The following is a 16,550-nucleotide window of genomic DNA, read 5'->3' as shown; positions in this document are numbered from 1 at the left end:
GGGTTCTCTCATCTCACATGCACTCGATTTATTTATATTGTTGCATAGGTGATAGATCTTAAATTTACGACTATGGATAATCGATGCGAGCAAAGAAGCCTGGAGACGAAGATCGAAATCATACACGCAGAAGAAGACTTCAGACACTTGTCGACTAGAAGAATGGATTCATCACAGGAATAAAGCATGGTAGAATATAGGGGTTGGGAAGATCATTGTTTGGGCTACATGCCTACACCACACTGAGAAGGGTGCAATACTCACTGACTGCTGTCAAGAATATGGAGGTGAGGAGGAATTCCACTCTCTACTTTTGCAACATAAAAGAAAAAGGGGAATATGGACAGATTGACAGCATAAAAATAGCTTATCCCAATTCTCATTCATGGATGCCGATGTTCTCTTAACTTCTTTTCCTTCCCAAACAAGTTCACCAAGTTACCACAAGAAGCAAAAGAGTATTCACTTCTCTGGCTTTCCAAACAAGAGATGCCAAGAAGGTTACTTTCTTTGAGGAAGTGAACATGAAGATAGGAGAAATGAGCATCCACAAAAGCTGACCAAAGGGCTTCGGCTTGCCAACAATGGAGCTGGAATAGCCCTGAACAAGAATGTCTTTCCTGACCAGTGGATTTTGGAAAGCTAGTCATGGCAGGAGAAGCTGACCCCGCTCTTAGCCTTTTTCCGAATGGAATGACGGTGCTGATTACTCTCGCTGAAGATGATCAGACGACCCTTGCAGGCACTGAAGTTTGGTGGAACACGGTAGGTGCTGTGTTGATGTTAGCAGCAGCTGATGATGGTGCCGCGACACTTTCAGATGCAGGTTCTAACAGTTGAACTAGTGAAAGGAATATCTCCATCCGCGTCATATCCCTGTTTGCCTGCGCACAAAGTATGCAGCTTGTAAGACACTAATTACATGCAAAATAGCTGGATGTAACCACAAATTAGGAATCATCAGTATATCTGTGGAGAAAATGCTACACCAACACCACATTTTATGCATTTGGCATCGCAGGTGAGGTAGCCATGCATGGGATGCTGGTTGTGGAACCACAGGAAAGAGTAAGAAAACAAATTCACATGTGTGGGAGTAGCATTAGTGCATTTGTTTTCTTGGTGGCACATATTAATGGCAAAATGCTTGTAAGCCAGACTCTGGGTGGTACCTCCACGGCGAAACGTGCCCATACTTTATTTTTCCGTGCTTCCATCACCCCTTTTAAGATGGTCAGTCCCAATCCCCTGATGAAGTCAGCAATCTCCAGAAAGAAACCCCGATCCTCACAGAGCATCTGTGAAGAACATTTTAAATCATTCTCTTCACTTGCTAAAAGTTGATGAAAAGCAAGCAAAAGGAGAAATCATTTACCTCTACAAGCATTTGACGAGGTGGGTTCAGATCCTCCACCACAATGGGACAGATTGTAGGTTGAGTTCCAACCTCAAATGCCCATGTTGCACCTCCCTCAAAGTTGTCTTTCAAGAGCAAACCACCTTCCTTATTGCTGATCTGTATGTGGAACAAGTAAACAATGACACTAAGAACAGTTGCCTCAAGTACGATAAATAAATGGTCTTATGACATCTGATCCCAGAATATGACAGAAGGGAAATCACAAAAGATATGGCAGCTTTAATAAGACCATGTGACCAAAGACACAACTGTTACCATGCCACATGCTTACCACAGGAGATAAATAACCCACACAGATAACATTTGCTGACTTAGCCCACTTAAATATAGAACAGAATCACAAAGAACTCCATAATTAATTTTTCTGATTCATACACTATCCAGTTTTCAACAGAATTGAAGTCAGAAGAAACATCCAACAGCAATCAAAAGGTTTCTCTCATAGAAATCTCAATTGTCTAACACATTGTTTATGCGCTAGTTGGTTGTCAAAAGATTAGCTAGTAATATTTAAGAAGCTTTAAATGAATCAAACAATATAGACAAATAACGAATTGACTGCAGTGTCAGATACCTTGGGTTCGCCAGTGACCTTCAGTTTGTCACCATGCTTTGTTACACTCTGCAAGAAGAGCATATGCTTGATGGTCTTTTCCAGTAAAGCATCAATGCTACACTGCTCCATCATCAATAAGGGAAGAAAATAAAATGTCAGTATTGGACTAAAGCACCACCAAAAAGCACAATTCAGAAATTTATGCATGCTTCAAGTTTAAACAGACACAAGTTCACCTTTGAGCCGTTTGGCACTATTTCTCGAAGCTCCTTGATACGGTCTTGTATCATCTGTCGATCTTTGGGTCTTGGTCTAGGACTCTCTCCAGGTCTAGGCCTCTTACGATTCAACTTGCCTAAGTCAGCAACTTTTTTGCTATCTGAATCTGACACAAACTCATATTTAACATTCTGAATATTTTCAACCCTTGCGCTGATCTGAGATCTATGAAGCCCAGAATTTTGAGGGTATTCTCCAACTTCCTCAAAGCTACATGAAGATTTGCCATAACTTGAGCTTGCAGGCTCAGTTTTCACTGGTACGGGAAGAAAACCAACAAGTCCATCTTTGCTTTGCTTTGACAAGTGTACTTGGCCATGATCAGGAGATCCAGCATAATGAGAACTATGATTTTTGGATAAGGAAGCCTTAAAAGAAAGGTCATCATCTGTCTCCTGCTTGGCTTTTGGGTTGACCTTTGAGACTATGGCATCCAGTAGTTGATCACTGTCAGCTGCGGAAAATAGCCCAGAACAAGATATCTGATCACTCGAACCAACGACAGGACAAGCATCTGAATCTGTTGGGAGCTTAGGCATATGTGTACCCAGTTTGCAAGAACTTGCGCTGTCCTTATGCTCTAAAACATCATCCAAACTGCCATTTGAGCAATGTGTCCTCTGGCCAAAACCCAACATAGAAAATAGATCACAGCTTGAAGCAAATTCCAGAGGCAACAGTAAAGTATCATTCTTTGGTGTATGTAGAGGCTTGTATTCAGTCAAATATTGCACATTACTACAGTTATCAACTGGACAAGTAACATTTGGCTCATGACAAACATTTTTGCATCTTTGATCTCGCCAAACAAGATCTAGATTGCTTTGAAAAATTTCAGGAAGCAAGTCTGAGCAAGAAGCCCGCGTATCAGATCCAGATGATAGGATACAAGAAGCTTCAACTAAATCATTGTTTTCTTTTAGTGTTCCTGCATTTGACACACCATGAGAAACTTTGTTGATGGGGAAAGGCTGGTCAGTCTCAGAAACTTCTGAAATACCCGGATTTCTGAGTGAATAGCTTGTTTGGAGTAGAACCGGAGGTATCCCATGTGCAGATACATTAGCACATGAATTTGAGCATCCATTAACTCCAAAGGAAAGAAAACCAACACTACCAAGTTTATCCGAATTGTTGGATGATACACTTTTAAGATTTAATGGAGAATTCTTGGCCTCTTCCAGTGAAGTAGGTAAATTGTTGGTAGTTTCTATTGCTCCCAGAGCTGATGTTAACATGAGTTCTTCTTCCAGGGCTTTCAAGCTATCAGATAAGAGAACTGAGTTCAAAGTAGAAGACTCATTTTGACATTCAGAGCCCATATCAGCTGGTGGTACCTGCCGGACACGGTCCATATCTAGTTTGCAAAATCTGTCCTGAGTACTTTGCACAGGGGATTTACCTAAAGTATCTGTGGTTTTCAGTGTCTGTTTGCTTGACATCACTTCACGAACAGTGGACTGATGTTTTTTATTTAATTGTGATGATACTGAAGATAAGGATTCAGTAAAAGATTTTGGAGCAGGAGGACTGGTGAGCCCAGAGCAGCATCCACCAGCAGTGATAGGCCATATGTTGTCTACCCTAGTGCAAACATCTGTAGATTGGCAACCAGAAATCAGCTTGCCAGGTGAAGAATATATTTGACTTTTTTCCTGCAAAGCTTTCTGAGTGATATCAGATGAAAGAGCCCTTGGTCCACACTTTAGCTTTATTAACAAACTTTTCACATGATCAACAAACTCGATGTTTTCCAGAACCTGCAGTCAAGGGTAAAATTGAGTTCCAGATTTACACACGCAGATCAGAAGACACCGACTATGACAAGAAAAAGCTTCTGACTTTTGACTATAAGAATATTCATCTGAATTCAGTAGTGTAATTCTCATGTGAAAATTTGTCTGAACAGAGGAGCAGGCATGCCAGCAACACACAATCATAACCAAAAATATAAAACTGCTGAACATTGCATGTTATGTTTTTTCCTCCATTGTAGTTGTTTATGAAAGATCTTAGTCAGGATCTACTTGCAACTTGTTATTATAACTGAAATGGATTGGAAGTCGATGTACCATTTGGGTAGAACCAAGTTGTATGACTCCAAAGGGAAGCACAGGAACAACTACGACTGTCTGCAAACATGCAACTCATCAGCACATCAGTTAAGAATAACAGCAAATAGCACAGTATAACCATGATCACAGAAGAAGAAATAAAGTGAGAATAACAAGAAATGTCTAGAGAAAACTCTGACCTGAATGCCTGCTAAAACTTGGCAGTTCATATCAGCAAAACCCTGAAAAATAATATGATTACATCAGCTAAGAATGTCATCAAGCACTATAATTAAAGTTTTTACAGAAAATCAGGAGGTATTAGATTCTTTTGAACAAGGGCTTGATCAAGATAGCAATACCAGATGTTCAATAAAGGAATCCAGATGTGGAATAAATGTGAGAGACCCAACACAAAAGCTGACTGGAATACTAGTTACTAGATGATAGGCATACATATATAACCAGATTTTCAAGTATCACTGAGCAACATAATGGAACTATTCCTAATTGTGGATTCAATGAATGACTGTTTCAATCTATATAATTACAAGATATAAACAAGGGAAATCAAAATTGACCAAGGGTCATCGCAAGAGCCATGGTTTCTAATTTCGATGTCTACTGCTCGGTACAGGCGGTATGTACTAGTCCAAGAGCCTCTTGGCATGTAAACCGCCCTTTATCGGGCGATAATGGTCGAGATTTCGATCGTTACCGACTTGTATTGGGTAGGACCAGTTGATTTTTATTATTACCGACCTGTACCAAGCGGTAACAATCGATTTCGACTGTTACTGACTTTTTAGCTATTTTAGCTAAAATAGCTGAAACCACTAATATAATATTAGTGTTTTCAGCTATTTTAAGTGTACAGCTCAATACGCTATGGCATACCATCGGTATGCCTCGGTATATACCGTACCGAGCAAGGCTCGGTACGTTGGTATGGACTGAAATTGCAAACCTTGGCAAGAGGTATAGGCCCAACCACAAAAAACATATCAAAAATTAAGGGGAAAAAGTAGCTTTGTGCCTTAGACCAAGGGTTAAGATTTGTTAATATTAATAGTTCTCTTAGTTATGGTACAGACGTTGCGTAACCTAATTCAAGAATAATGTGCACTATACTCGGTTACAAAATGCATTCTAGAATTTGTAGATTTCTGCTAAGATCCAACCTCAATTCTTTAGCACTCAGTGAAATCATTTTTATTTCTTTTTTGAGTTTGCAGTAACAATTGATTCCACCAAACCAGAATCTGGTTCGGACCAAACATAGTAAAAAAAAAGCCATTTAGTCAAGTGGTAATATGTACGTATTATCTTAATAGATCTACACCTTTTAAGAACCACAAGAGAGTGCAACAAGATAATACTATAGCATATATATCATTATCAAGAACCATGAACAGAAACACAACACCTCTGAACTATCCAATGTGTTGCAGAACTGACTAGATGATTAATGCACACAAGTGGTAACTACAATGTGTTGCAGATTTCACTGCCCGCCTAAACAAACATTAAAAACTTATGATCCTTTGTTGAACCTCTAACTAGATAATGAAAACATCAAGAGGGATACCTTGGATACGAAGCCAAATTTATCAAGGTTATTCTGATTGATCCACTGATGTTTTCCCATTGAAGCTGCATGTCCTACTAACCTGAAATAAAGAAGTCCATTAAGTAACCCTCAAAAAAGACAGAGAAGCCCATTGCAACTTAGAAGAAGACAAAGTTTAAGGAAAAAAAGAAGCCAAAACCAAGAATGACCAGATGCAAATCCACACACCCATCTCCAACAACATGGACCTGGGATGCCATAATCTTGTGAACCAGAACACCTAGTCCATCATCTGCTTGACAGCCTAACTCCAAGAACGAGTCGGTGCTTTTAATCACTCCCTGTTCCTTAAGTAGCAACTCTGAAACTTTAGATCTAGGCATGCCCGGGTTCTGGTCACAATACCCATCTTCCCAGATCAAATGCCTGCCAAGTTTCACAAAAGGTTCCATAAAACAAGAATCAGAACATCTAATTCAAAAGCTTAGGGAAGAAAAATAAATCAGGATTGCATGCTTTCACTCATACTAAGATCACAGCCAAACGGCAACATTACAGAAATCTCACAATAGACCAAAGCTGTCATAATATCATCGAAGCAAGACCTAACTCCAAGATCAAAACTTTTTACCAGCTTCTGTCATGGAAATATTGAAATCACTTTATATCTCCATACGTCAATCGAAGAGAAAGGTAAGTGAAAAAACAGAATAAAAACATAAAAATCGTCCTTTTATTTCAAAGATAGCCAAATAAGCACAGAATAATCTTATCTGAGTCATGAATATTTAAGCAATAACTATCCATCAATTACTCAAAAGACTATCATAAAGTAGAAACCTTTCCTAATTCATCAAGATCCGCAAAGGCGACTTTTAACACTACCACGCAATAAAAGACATGATCGCGATCGATCTTTCGAACTTACATTGGACTCCCGAAGCCGGTGACCCTCCAGAAAACCGCGTACGACCACCCGAACTCAAGGCACAGTCGCCTCAGAGCCTCTCTCAGCGGCACTCCCATCGATCCGCAAGGAGAGACCCAACGACCGCACTCGCTCGGCCCAACCAAAAATAAAGAACCCAACTTTTGCCGCCAAACCCAAAGCAAGAAGGCGACTTGAAGCCAAAACCAAGAGAAAGAAGAGGAGGAGGAGGAGGAGCTTAGAGAGAGAAAAGGTGGATGCCGCCGGCTTCGGCAATCCGAGCGAGCCTAGCTGCCGCGGCAAGAGCCCCGTCCCGCCTGCATGGTCCGCAGCCCGCCGCCCCTCTTCCTCCCCCTCGCCGCCCTCCCCTCCTCCTCAGCCGCCGGTCTCCGGCCACCCATCGACGAGCTCGAGCACTCAAGGGAGTTCTTGGAACGCCTCCTCCAAACGACAGGAGAGAAGAGTGAACAGAAGCAGCAGTCTCGCTAAGAAACAGTTTTCTTTAAAGAGCTCCATCGTCATCATTCGGGGGCAAAACCGGAACTTAAGGTCCCAAAAATTGCACCCCTTTCGTGGGTCCCACAGAGACAAACATTCTTGTCCAATAAAAACACGGGTATGCGTATCGGGTAAACAAGGCAACGACTTCTACATCGATCTCTTCGTAGATAACCAGCGATCTTGCCACGCAATCCTTGAGATTGGTTTCGCAGTACACGGACGGCGGGATTGCTCCCGCACAGAAATCTTACACGCGCGACAGTAATATTGATCCACATTTAGATCACCAATAGCTTTCAGGGGATTTGTTTTGAACCTCGAAGTTGAACTAATTTACGAGGGGAGCCACTGAGGGGGCTTTCGAAAAGCAAGCCTTTTTTATGTATGTATAATAAGTAATCATGTAGTCTTTTAATGGTGGGGGGAGGAAGGATGGGATCAATTTTTCTAAGTAAATGGTGGTGAGTGGGGCGTTGGAAGGAGGGCAAAGAGGTCTGACACCCGAGTGGCTGCTGTCGACCTTTTGTTTAATCTACCGAATACTTTAGCCTTTCTCCTTTTGACGACGAAGGTTGGTTGTGATGCATTTGTTCTTTTGCTTCTTCCCACTGGTCTTTGTTGTGGCTGAGTTTTGAGGTTGTAAAAAGGGGGGGCTTTTTTTTCCATTATTTAATGACTTAAAATATGGATGCCATTTATTTATATCATGAAAAGTTGCCCCCCCCCCCCCCCACCTAAGATATGAAAGCATGAAAGTGAATGATATATGAATCCCATCTCTGTGAGATGGGAGGATCAACCCCTGGGGAGTCACATCAGGATCAGTGGAGTGCAGGAATGCCACAGTTAGAGCATGATCCTGTTTCACTGGAAAATGGGAGGAGTCCAAAGAGACTGTAAATCTTGACTAGATTCATGGTTGTTGGATGCTACTTGTCATCCATAGCAAGTGGTGTTGCTGTCAACAGTGGGTGTAGATAGACCAAGTGAGAGAGAGCTAATTCCAGACACAACAGTGACCTGTGTTGTGGATGATCCATGTAGGTTCTCTTTTTCTCTGATGTCTCATTCCCTGTCCTGTTTATTTTTCCTGAGCTTTAAATGCAAGGTGTAGAGCATACAAATCCTATTGGAAAAGCTGAAAGGGAACTTCTGCAGTAGCTGAACAACCAGAAGATCAAAGAGTGGGATGGGATGATAACACAATCACATGCCACAAACATGAGAAAAATCAGCACGTCTCCAAATCTTGGCATGTTTTAAAAGGTGAAGACTTGAGATTCCATCTGATACATAGATCAAACCATATCAAACAATCATTTGAGGAGGGTAGATAGATGGCACTCAGCTGGGTTTTCTCACTCATGAATGATCCAGCATTTGTGGGGAGATGTGAAGGGTGAAATGAATAGAAAAGAGGGCACTAAAAGACATATCTGTGTGAGAATCTTGACCTTGGAATGTACAATTATAAACCTCTCCCCCACAAGGGCAAAAGTTTTGATTTGAAGCTAGTCTTCCTGTTGTTTGCTGCTAAATCTGAGGCCCACTGGTGACCGGGGGAGATGATGTTTGATGGATTTGCAGGTCCCACTCTTTTCATCAGATGAATCAACCAGGCCTCACCCAAAAGTACATGTGCCATCATGATGGCCATTATGGTGTGCTCTTGTTTTATCTCAGCACACCATTGCACAAAAAAGACTGATAAATATAACATGAGAGAAAGAAGCTGCGCAGTATTTATGGATCAAACAAATATTGATATCTAAACATGTCATTTTAATATTTTTATTATTTTTTGTTTTAATTTTATATCAAAACAAAGTACCTGTTATTCATAGCCTTCTCCCCATCTTTGTTTTTCTTTTGTACTCTCTTGTCCTTGTTCCTCGAAAGAAGTCAAGGTGTTGTTTATAGTCGCAGGGCAACTGTACCTACGAGGCAATACACGCAGTTCTCAAAGCTCATTAACCACACAGACATGGGTCTTAGGACAGTGCACAGCCATAAGAATAATGTCAGGTTCCACAGTAGACACTGCCAAAAGGGATAGAGAATACCTGAATTCAAGGACTCAATCAACCTCAGAGACTTGGGATGCAGAGGAAACATCGGTATAGTGGCGGATGAGTCATTCTTCCACACACACACACTCAATAGTGTTTGCCACAGGTTGGAGATCGATTCACGCATCACGTTGTTGGGAAATCTGGTATGGATCTGAATGGATTACACTCGGATGCTGATGGGCATCAGCAGCCAGGGAATGGTCCCCCTTGTACCATCATCGCTCCAGCCATGGTCCCTTGGATCCTGCAGCATGGAGGTAAAACCATTCGATAAATCCTAACTTGACAAAAGGCTAACAAGCAGAGCTGGAAAAGATAACTCTTGGGTAAGGGAGCTCACACGCTTTGCACAGGGCGGCTCTGAGCACCTGCCTGGGCCAATATAGAAGACAACCAGGGAAGTGGAAGGGATGGCCCAGCTCCTTGGAAATGGCACAACAGTACAATTCTCCTGTCATTTTAAGCTAAAGTTCCTTTACCTGCTCGAAAATTAACCAGGTGCCGGTCGTCTTGTGGGAGCTTGGAATCTGGATATGCTATTATCCTCGAAGTAGATTCCTGACAAGTAGTCTTATGTACCCAGTGGAATGCACTATGTTGATGCAAACATAATTATAGGGATTAGAATGTCAAAACCTGCACGAGCTGGAGTTTTAGTATAAGAAATCATCAGCTAAATCAACAACAGACCAGGTTTCAAAGGACCAGCCACAAACATCACACATCGGCATCTGAGGTTGATGGCAGAACAGGTATCTTAAATTGTACAGTAGATGGACAAAATAAAAGGAAGAACCAATTTGTTCTACCTATATATCCTTATACTGGTAGTGACAGCTAGTTAACATAGGGCCTGTGAAAAATATCAATCTACTTGCGAAATATCATACAATGGGATATTGGTACATGATAAGGTTTTATATCTTACCAGCCATATACAGGGTTTTGCACCTGAGGTGGCAGGAGGTGCAAATCCATGCAATGCTGCTTACTATAATTTCTTGTTCCTGGTATTGCACCGGTAGACAACCTCAGGATTTCGTTACCAGTAAGACAATAGTGAGCAAAGGCTAACCCCCCATCCACAGCAGATGATAGAGTAGGCATGGAAATTGACTTGCTAATCTTCAAGTTATCTGCATTGACACTTGTAGATTCTTGTTTGTTTAGAACTTTGTCAAGCTCTGAATACTCCATAAATCTCTGTGTTGCAGCCTCCCATGACAAATTATATCTTTGCTCGGGAGTGAGTGGTTGGGGTTCATTTGCCATCGCCTCTTTTACCTTCGCCACAAAATCCTCGGAGGTTTTATAAGTCAAGCAGTTAGGAAATGCCCTGAAGAAATCATTTGATGGGTGATCCGCACAAATCACAAACTTCCCCATGGCAAGGGCCTCTGCTGTTGCTGTGCACAGGACATCACTGACGCTAGGATTTATGAAAACTTTGTACCTACAAATGCATCAGAAAGAAAAAAGTATATTAGTATATACATACTGCACAAAGAACGCGCACCAAACAACATGAATCCAGTTTAATATTTAAAAGGTTCTTACCCATGAAGTGAATCATCTGCATGATCCCTTCCTTTAAAGAAGGTCAGATTCAGGTCCAGCTTCCTTGCAGCAGATTGGACTTCACGTGAATCCTCACCATTTCCATATACATCTAAGTTAAACCCTTCCAAGTCATTCTTGTGCTTTGCTAGCAAATCTATCAATTCTCTGTAACCTTTTGCCCAAACCATCTTCCCCAGGAAATATGCTCCTTTGGAAAATGCTTGATGGCCTTGCTCCCTCTCAGCAGCTATTTTTTCTCCAACCTTAAGAAACTTGGGATTAACGCCATGAACATTGCAAATGACAGACTTGGGCAACTCCTGAGTTGCTCCAGAAAGCCGCAAAACCTACAGAACAACCACCAATGATTAGAGAAGATACTAAACCTTTGTTGCACCATATAGTATAGTTAATAATGTTGGTATGTGACTAATACATGCCAAACAGACCAAATCAAGCACCATACAGTATAGTTAACAATGTTGGCAATGTGACTAATACATGCCAAACAGACCTAAGTCAAGAACATTGGACTCTTATTACTAATTACATAGAATAAACACATGATCACAGTATCAAAAATCCAAATTTCATGCCTTATGGCAGTATGCTCTGGTGACCCAATTGTTGATATGTTTGACGAAGAATGCTTGGATAGCTCCGTTTTTCTCCCTCTTGATGTACTCCAAGTAATTTGTGTGAACTACACCAACAACATAATTGAACTTATCTGTCCAACGCTTCCCATGATGATACCAGTTTAGGTGCTCTGGCTCTTCCAGGATAGCAATATCAGCCTCTTTGGAAGGAATGAATTGCGTGGTGTCCCCAGCAGGTACTATGCTGCGCCTTTCTTTTGAGAACTAAAACCAAAATAAACAAGTAAAATCTATGTCATTATAGAATCCAAACGTGGCACAGGATGCATCACTTGGTTACCTTTCCCGGATAAAATGAGATTTTAAAGTCTGCCTTGAAGCCAATCCGTTCCTCCAGCCAGTTCCTTATGTAGGCTTCCTGCTCTTCAGGAGAACAAAAACTTAAATTATTAGGATAAACCAGCTCCTGATCTGATTTGCAAAGCCAGGGGACCACCAATGTTACATCTTGTTTTGCAGACTTAGCCAAATATGCAGCTCGGAATAATGGGTTTACAGCAGTTCCAGTCATCCATGGGAGACTGGCAGTTGTTACAATTGCAACATGGCGCTTCTGGTCTGTTGTCTCATGCTTTACAAGGTCAGTCCAAAAGCCTCCTTCATAGTGATGCCCTGTACTTTCGAGCACACTGGCTATTCTCAAATCAAGTTCATCACTGTTCTCATTTCCAGGTAAGGATGTGTCCTTTGCAGGAAGAGAATGATACATGAGTTGATCTTTGTGCCTACTGCATAAAGCTTCCACAATTTTGTCGCATATATCTGCATCCAGTAAACCATAACAAGAGATGATATTTAACCAACCACCGAAAAGTAATAGAAATGAATACATTAATAAATATAATTTCAGTAAAAGATTAGAAAATCTCATCAATAATCTACTTGGAACATAGAATATCCAGAAGTATACAGTTCTAATTGTTGAATAAACACAAGCAGAATCAACATGCTAAAGCTGAAAGTATTCAAGTCTGGAACATAGACAAGCAATCATAAGCTTCTCATTATAGAATATACTTTTCTTGTTCAGTGTCATCTGGAGCTCAAGTAGCAATTAAAGAAGGCATTGTGCTCAAACATACAGAATGTATATAGTACACAACTTATTTAAAAACAACTCAACTATCTTATTTGGATAGCCTCATGAGATATGTCTAAGTACATTCAGATTCAACAAAAACAAAACTTTTAAAGTGCCATCTTAATTCTAATTAAAATACTCATGTGATACATGTTCGAAATCCATGCTGCCTTGTCAAGGTAGTAATCTAAACAAACGGGACAGCCCAAATCTATGCAGTGTTTCAAATAACTTATTACCATCATAAAAGATTATATTGATCCTCAGAGGTGTGGAAACTGTTATCTAAAAACCGAGAGAATAAGAATTATGAAGACATCGATCATGATCAAAGTTAGCTTGTGTAATATCCAACAGATTAAAAACAGATATTAGGAAATATGTCTGAAATAATGGTTTGAAGTTTTAATATTGGTTTCAGTTTTGGTCTTTTGTCTGAAGTAGACCATTAAGGTAGCAGTTCTAGCTCAGTTTCAGCATTTGCTACTTCAGCCACATTAAACATTAAAAGAAAAGAAAAAAAGGAGATAAAATTTGCATTGTTCCATAATGGGGACTAATAGCTACAAACAAGTAAATATATGTTGTCTAAGCCTTTTTTTCATCACAGATTAAAGAAACTTCAGACCATGTCCAATATTATTCCAACAGAAGCAGAAAGTTCCAAATGGCAATTTGTACACAAACTAGAGTTTGTTTCCATCAATATTGTGTTAACACATTGAGTAAGATTAATGTGCAAGTCTACAAGAATAAATAGAAGAAGAAATTATGCAGTGTGCCCTTTGGATAAGAAATAAATCCCATGCAAACGAGAACAAAGAAATTGGAATATAAATGATAATTTACGAATTTTTTACATAAATTTGTGCTCAAACAAATTTTATCAGGGAGAGGTAGACTAGTAAGAATCAATTGGAGCTTAAGTAGATGCTGAAATCAGAAACAAGCAATATGTGCTTGCTTAAAGATCTGAAATCCAAAGGCAGCATTATCGGCTACTCATTTGAAATGATTTCACAAGATGGTTATGCCAAGGCTGGCCCAAATTACAGAACAAGATATGTTAAAAGCATGTACATGAATGGTAAATAAATTAAACAGATATCTAAATTTGTGGGGGTTCAATAAACAATTTGTGTACCTTGCCGTATTCCAAGCTGATTGAAAAATGGCCCAGATTGCTTAACAAAATATGCCAAAAGTTCAGGTAGATCCAATGGTGGAACTTCCTGCAATAGATAACCAGATTCTTTAGCACATCAATGACATGTCTCGTATATCAGAAAAACATTAGTATTTAACAATAATAGACAATTTCTGTGTGCACTATAATTCTCATGAATAAGTTTCTTTTTAAACTCAATGCAAATAATGATGCAGGAGCTGTTTAGTCATCTCCATAGGTGAGTCATAATCATGTTACATTAGTCAAGTTTTAGATATGTCTGGTTGGCTCCTATTTAGATTGAATTGTCATTTTAGGTATAGCTTAAGATCTTTTAACATGAATTTTTTTTATGAATTTTGGTCCATATTTTTTAGCTCCTATTTTAGAGCTTATCTAAGTCATGTTTTAAGTTGAATTCTTCAGCTTAAGTCTCATTTAGATATCAACAAGGAGAGAAGAGCCGTTGTGCAGTTAGATATCTTCCATTTTCTACCGCTAGTCTACTTCTTCCTTCCCTCTTCTCTAATTTTGAAAATATAATATAATGAATTAAGCTCAGGTATCACATTTGCATTAGGTACTATATTGAATGGACAATATTCTATATGACATTTAACAATAAAATAACAGAAATAAAAAGACAACCTACAACCAACCTTCGACTCTTGGGGCTCCTTCACAAATGATCCCTGCAACACAAAGATAACAGCAAATAAAAAATGATAATTTCAGATAGAATGTATGTGAGATTAATCAACATACAGCAAATCACAAAAAAAACATTGATTTGGAAAAAGTTTATTCATAGTAACTCAATACGTAAAGTCTAAAAAGGAACTCAATTTCGTCCGGACTGAATAATACCAACAGTATTCCACCAGTCCATGTGTAAATTGGGCCACCAGCATCTCCTTTTTTCCATTATTTAAGTGACAATTTTATTGTTTTTTAAGGTAGAATAGTGGACTTTTAGGGATCACAAGCAACATCTCTCTCTCTCTCTCTCTCTCTCTCTCTCTCTCTCTGCTCTCTGTTGTCCTCTCTACTCCACTCTCCATCTCCCTCTTCACTCCTCTCTTTGTCACTCAACTGCTGCATCCCGCCACCCACATCATTCAAATGCTTAAATTAAAGTAATTTTTTGCCTCTATCAACTATTATCAGCAAATCAAGTATCTAATGAATTTGGATATGGTGAAGCATCAATTATTAGCAAAAGATATAACATGCTGCAAAAATAGCAAAAAAGAAGGCCCACAAAGAGAAGGAATCGGAAGAATTCATATTCATAAAGAAGTTGAACACATCGCAATTGATAGTGAGAAATCAAGGGAATATTATGATTCCATCAGATGTCTCAGTTGCCTTCTCCACATATTGAAGTTCCAGTATAGTGCCCTCAGATTTTGCAGTTATACAGGAGAGAATCCATGGTTTTCTTAAGCTCAAGCTAGCATCTTGGCAGTTAACCAAAATTACCAAGTTTGTCACATCTTGATAACCCCCCAAATCTTAAATTCTCATGCTTTGAGCATAATTTGCAGAAAAATAAAAGAAAATTAAAAAGCCTAAGCATTCGACAAATCTTCTTGATTTATGGAATGCTTAGGGTTTTTAATATTTTTTTTCTCCTGGGATTCATGCACTATTACGGAAGACAAGTGAACTCACCAGGCTCGATTTCAGTTTTTCGACGAGCTCGTTGCTCGTGGACTGGCTCTTCCGTTCCAACTCCTTCAGCCCTGTCTTGAGGATCCGAATGGGCTCCCACTCCCTCCCTTGCTCCTCCTCCTCCACCCCCTTCCACCGCACCATCCTCCAGCTCTGGCCCTTGACCTTGCCGACATCGAGGACCGCCCCGACCTCGTCCACCTCTGAGACGATAGCGTTTCGGATGGCGGACAGATCGATGCGGATGGTGGCCTTGGGACTCCACTTCTCGAGCACCCTCCGGCTGAAGTCCGGCGACGAGTAGTCCCGACGGATCTCAGACAGCTTGGGCTGGATGCGCTTGACGAATTCGACCTCCGGCGGGGAAGGACGGGGCGGCGTGGACAGGACGGCGGCGGAGGAGCTGAGCAGGTTCTCGAACTCCCGGTCGGCGAGGGACTTGAAGGAGCTGGCGCGGGCGCGCATGAGGCGGAGGTCTGCGCCGGCGGAGTCACGCACCTCGCGCCATCCCCGGGAGATGAAGGACAGGGCCTTCTCCGCCGTCCCGGCGCCCGGCGCCGCGCTCTCCGCTCCGACGTCGATCATGTATGACGAAGAATTCTAGGGTTTCCTTCTTCCACCGTCTTTGACTCCTCTCTCTCTCTCTCTCTCTCTCTCTCTCTCTCTCTCTCTCTCTCTCTCTTCGATTGGGTGGATGGCGGTGCGTGGCGAGAGGCGAGGCGACGAGAGACATGAGGTTAAAGCTGGAGGAGCGAGGGAGGAGAGGTGAGACAAGGGTGAAGGGGCCCACCGAAGGTGGACATCTCACGGGAATTATGTGGAAGAAGAGCGGTGAGGTGGCCGGATGTGGTTGGCTGTTGAGGTTTCTTCGGTGTCTTCTTGACGGCCAGGAATTATATACCGTAAAAGAGTATATTCTAGGCCACCCGGGGACACTATTTTCGTCACACCTTCCGCCACGAAAATAACCAAACCCAAAACCCACCTCACAATGCTTTCTAATTATATTCCACATATTTACATTCTGA

At 40.9% G+C, this 16,550-nt stretch overlaps 2 protein-coding genes across 6 annotated transcripts; both read right to left on the bottom strand.

The window, feature by feature from the left end:
* Positions 1–348: 348 nt before the first annotated feature.
* Positions 349–9,965, bottom strand: LOC135624592 (transcription factor LHW-like). Of its 5 annotated transcripts, none has more exons than XM_065128373.1 (12): positions 9,721–9,965; positions 9,372–9,624; positions 9,140–9,245; positions 6,108–6,305; positions 5,898–5,979; positions 4,510–4,551; positions 4,328–4,387; positions 2,213–4,015; positions 1,995–2,096; positions 1,376–1,516; positions 1,173–1,298; positions 349–884 (listed from the first exon to the last, which is right to left on the bottom strand). In XM_065128373.1, the coding sequence occupies exons 3-12, from the start codon at positions 9,148–9,150 to the stop codon at positions 726–728; spliced, it is 2,724 nt and encodes a 907-aa protein (XP_064984445.1). In that variant the 5' UTR covers positions 9,151–9,245; positions 9,372–9,624; positions 9,721–9,965; the 3' UTR covers positions 349–725. The 5 variants fall into 5 exon arrangements, with proteins under 5 accessions (XP_064984445.1, XP_064984446.1, XP_064984444.1 ...); XM_065128374.1 differs by having other exon boundaries at positions 9,140–9,239; XM_065128372.1 differs by lacking the exons at positions 9,140–9,245; positions 9,372–9,624; positions 9,721–9,965 and adding an exon at positions 6,808–7,261.
* A 147-nt stretch (positions 9,966–10,112) lies between these two features.
* Positions 10,113–16,247, bottom strand: LOC104000310 (digalactosyldiacylglycerol synthase 1, chloroplastic). Its single transcript, XM_065128377.1, has 7 exons — positions 15,523–16,247; positions 14,508–14,540; positions 13,825–13,912; positions 11,880–12,361; positions 11,537–11,803; positions 10,938–11,287; positions 10,113–10,833 (listed from the first exon to the last, which is right to left on the bottom strand). The coding sequence occupies exons 1-7, from the start codon at positions 16,105–16,107 to the stop codon at positions 10,305–10,307; spliced, it is 2,334 nt and encodes a 777-aa protein (XP_064984449.1). The 5' UTR covers positions 16,108–16,247; the 3' UTR covers positions 10,113–10,304.
* Between the last annotated feature and the right edge of the window lie 303 nt (positions 16,248–16,550).

Source organism: Musa acuminata, chromosome BXJ2-10, assembly GCF_036884655.1.
Source record: "Musa acuminata AAA Group cultivar baxijiao chromosome BXJ2-10, Cavendish_Baxijiao_AAA, whole genome shotgun sequence".
NCBI lineage: Eukaryota > Viridiplantae > Streptophyta > Magnoliopsida > Zingiberales > Musaceae > Musa > Musa acuminata.
The sequence above is the reverse complement of the archived record's forward strand: the minus strand, read 5'-3'. Positions and strand labels throughout refer to the sequence as shown.

Excerpts from the sequence above, each read along its gene's own strand:
- LOC135624592 (XM_065128372.1), bottom strand. The coding sequence starts at position 6,905 with ATGGGAGTGCCGCTGAGAGAGGCTCTGAGGCGACTGTGCCTTGAGTTC. Across the intron at positions 4,388-4,509 it reads AAGTTTTAGCAGGCATTCAG|ACAGTCGTAGTTGTTCCTGT; the intron begins GTCAGAGTTTTC and ends GCATGTTTGCAG. Across the intron at positions 4,016-4,327 it reads AACTTGGTTCTACCCAAATG|GTTCTGGAAAACATCGAGTT; the intron begins GTACATCGACTT and ends CCTTGACTGCAG.
- LOC104000310 (XM_065128377.1), bottom strand. The coding sequence starts at position 16,107 with ATGATCGACGTCGGAGCGGAGAGCGCGGCGCCGGGCGCCGGGACGGCG. Across the intron at positions 13,913-14,507 it reads AGGAGCCCCAAGAGTCGAAG|GAAGTTCCACCATTGGATCT; the intron begins GTTGGTTGTAGG and ends TATCTATTGCAG. Across the intron at positions 11,804-11,879 it reads TCTCATTTTATCCGGGAAAG|TTCTCAAAAGAAAGGCGCAG; the intron begins GTAACCAAGTGA and ends TTTTGGTTTTAG.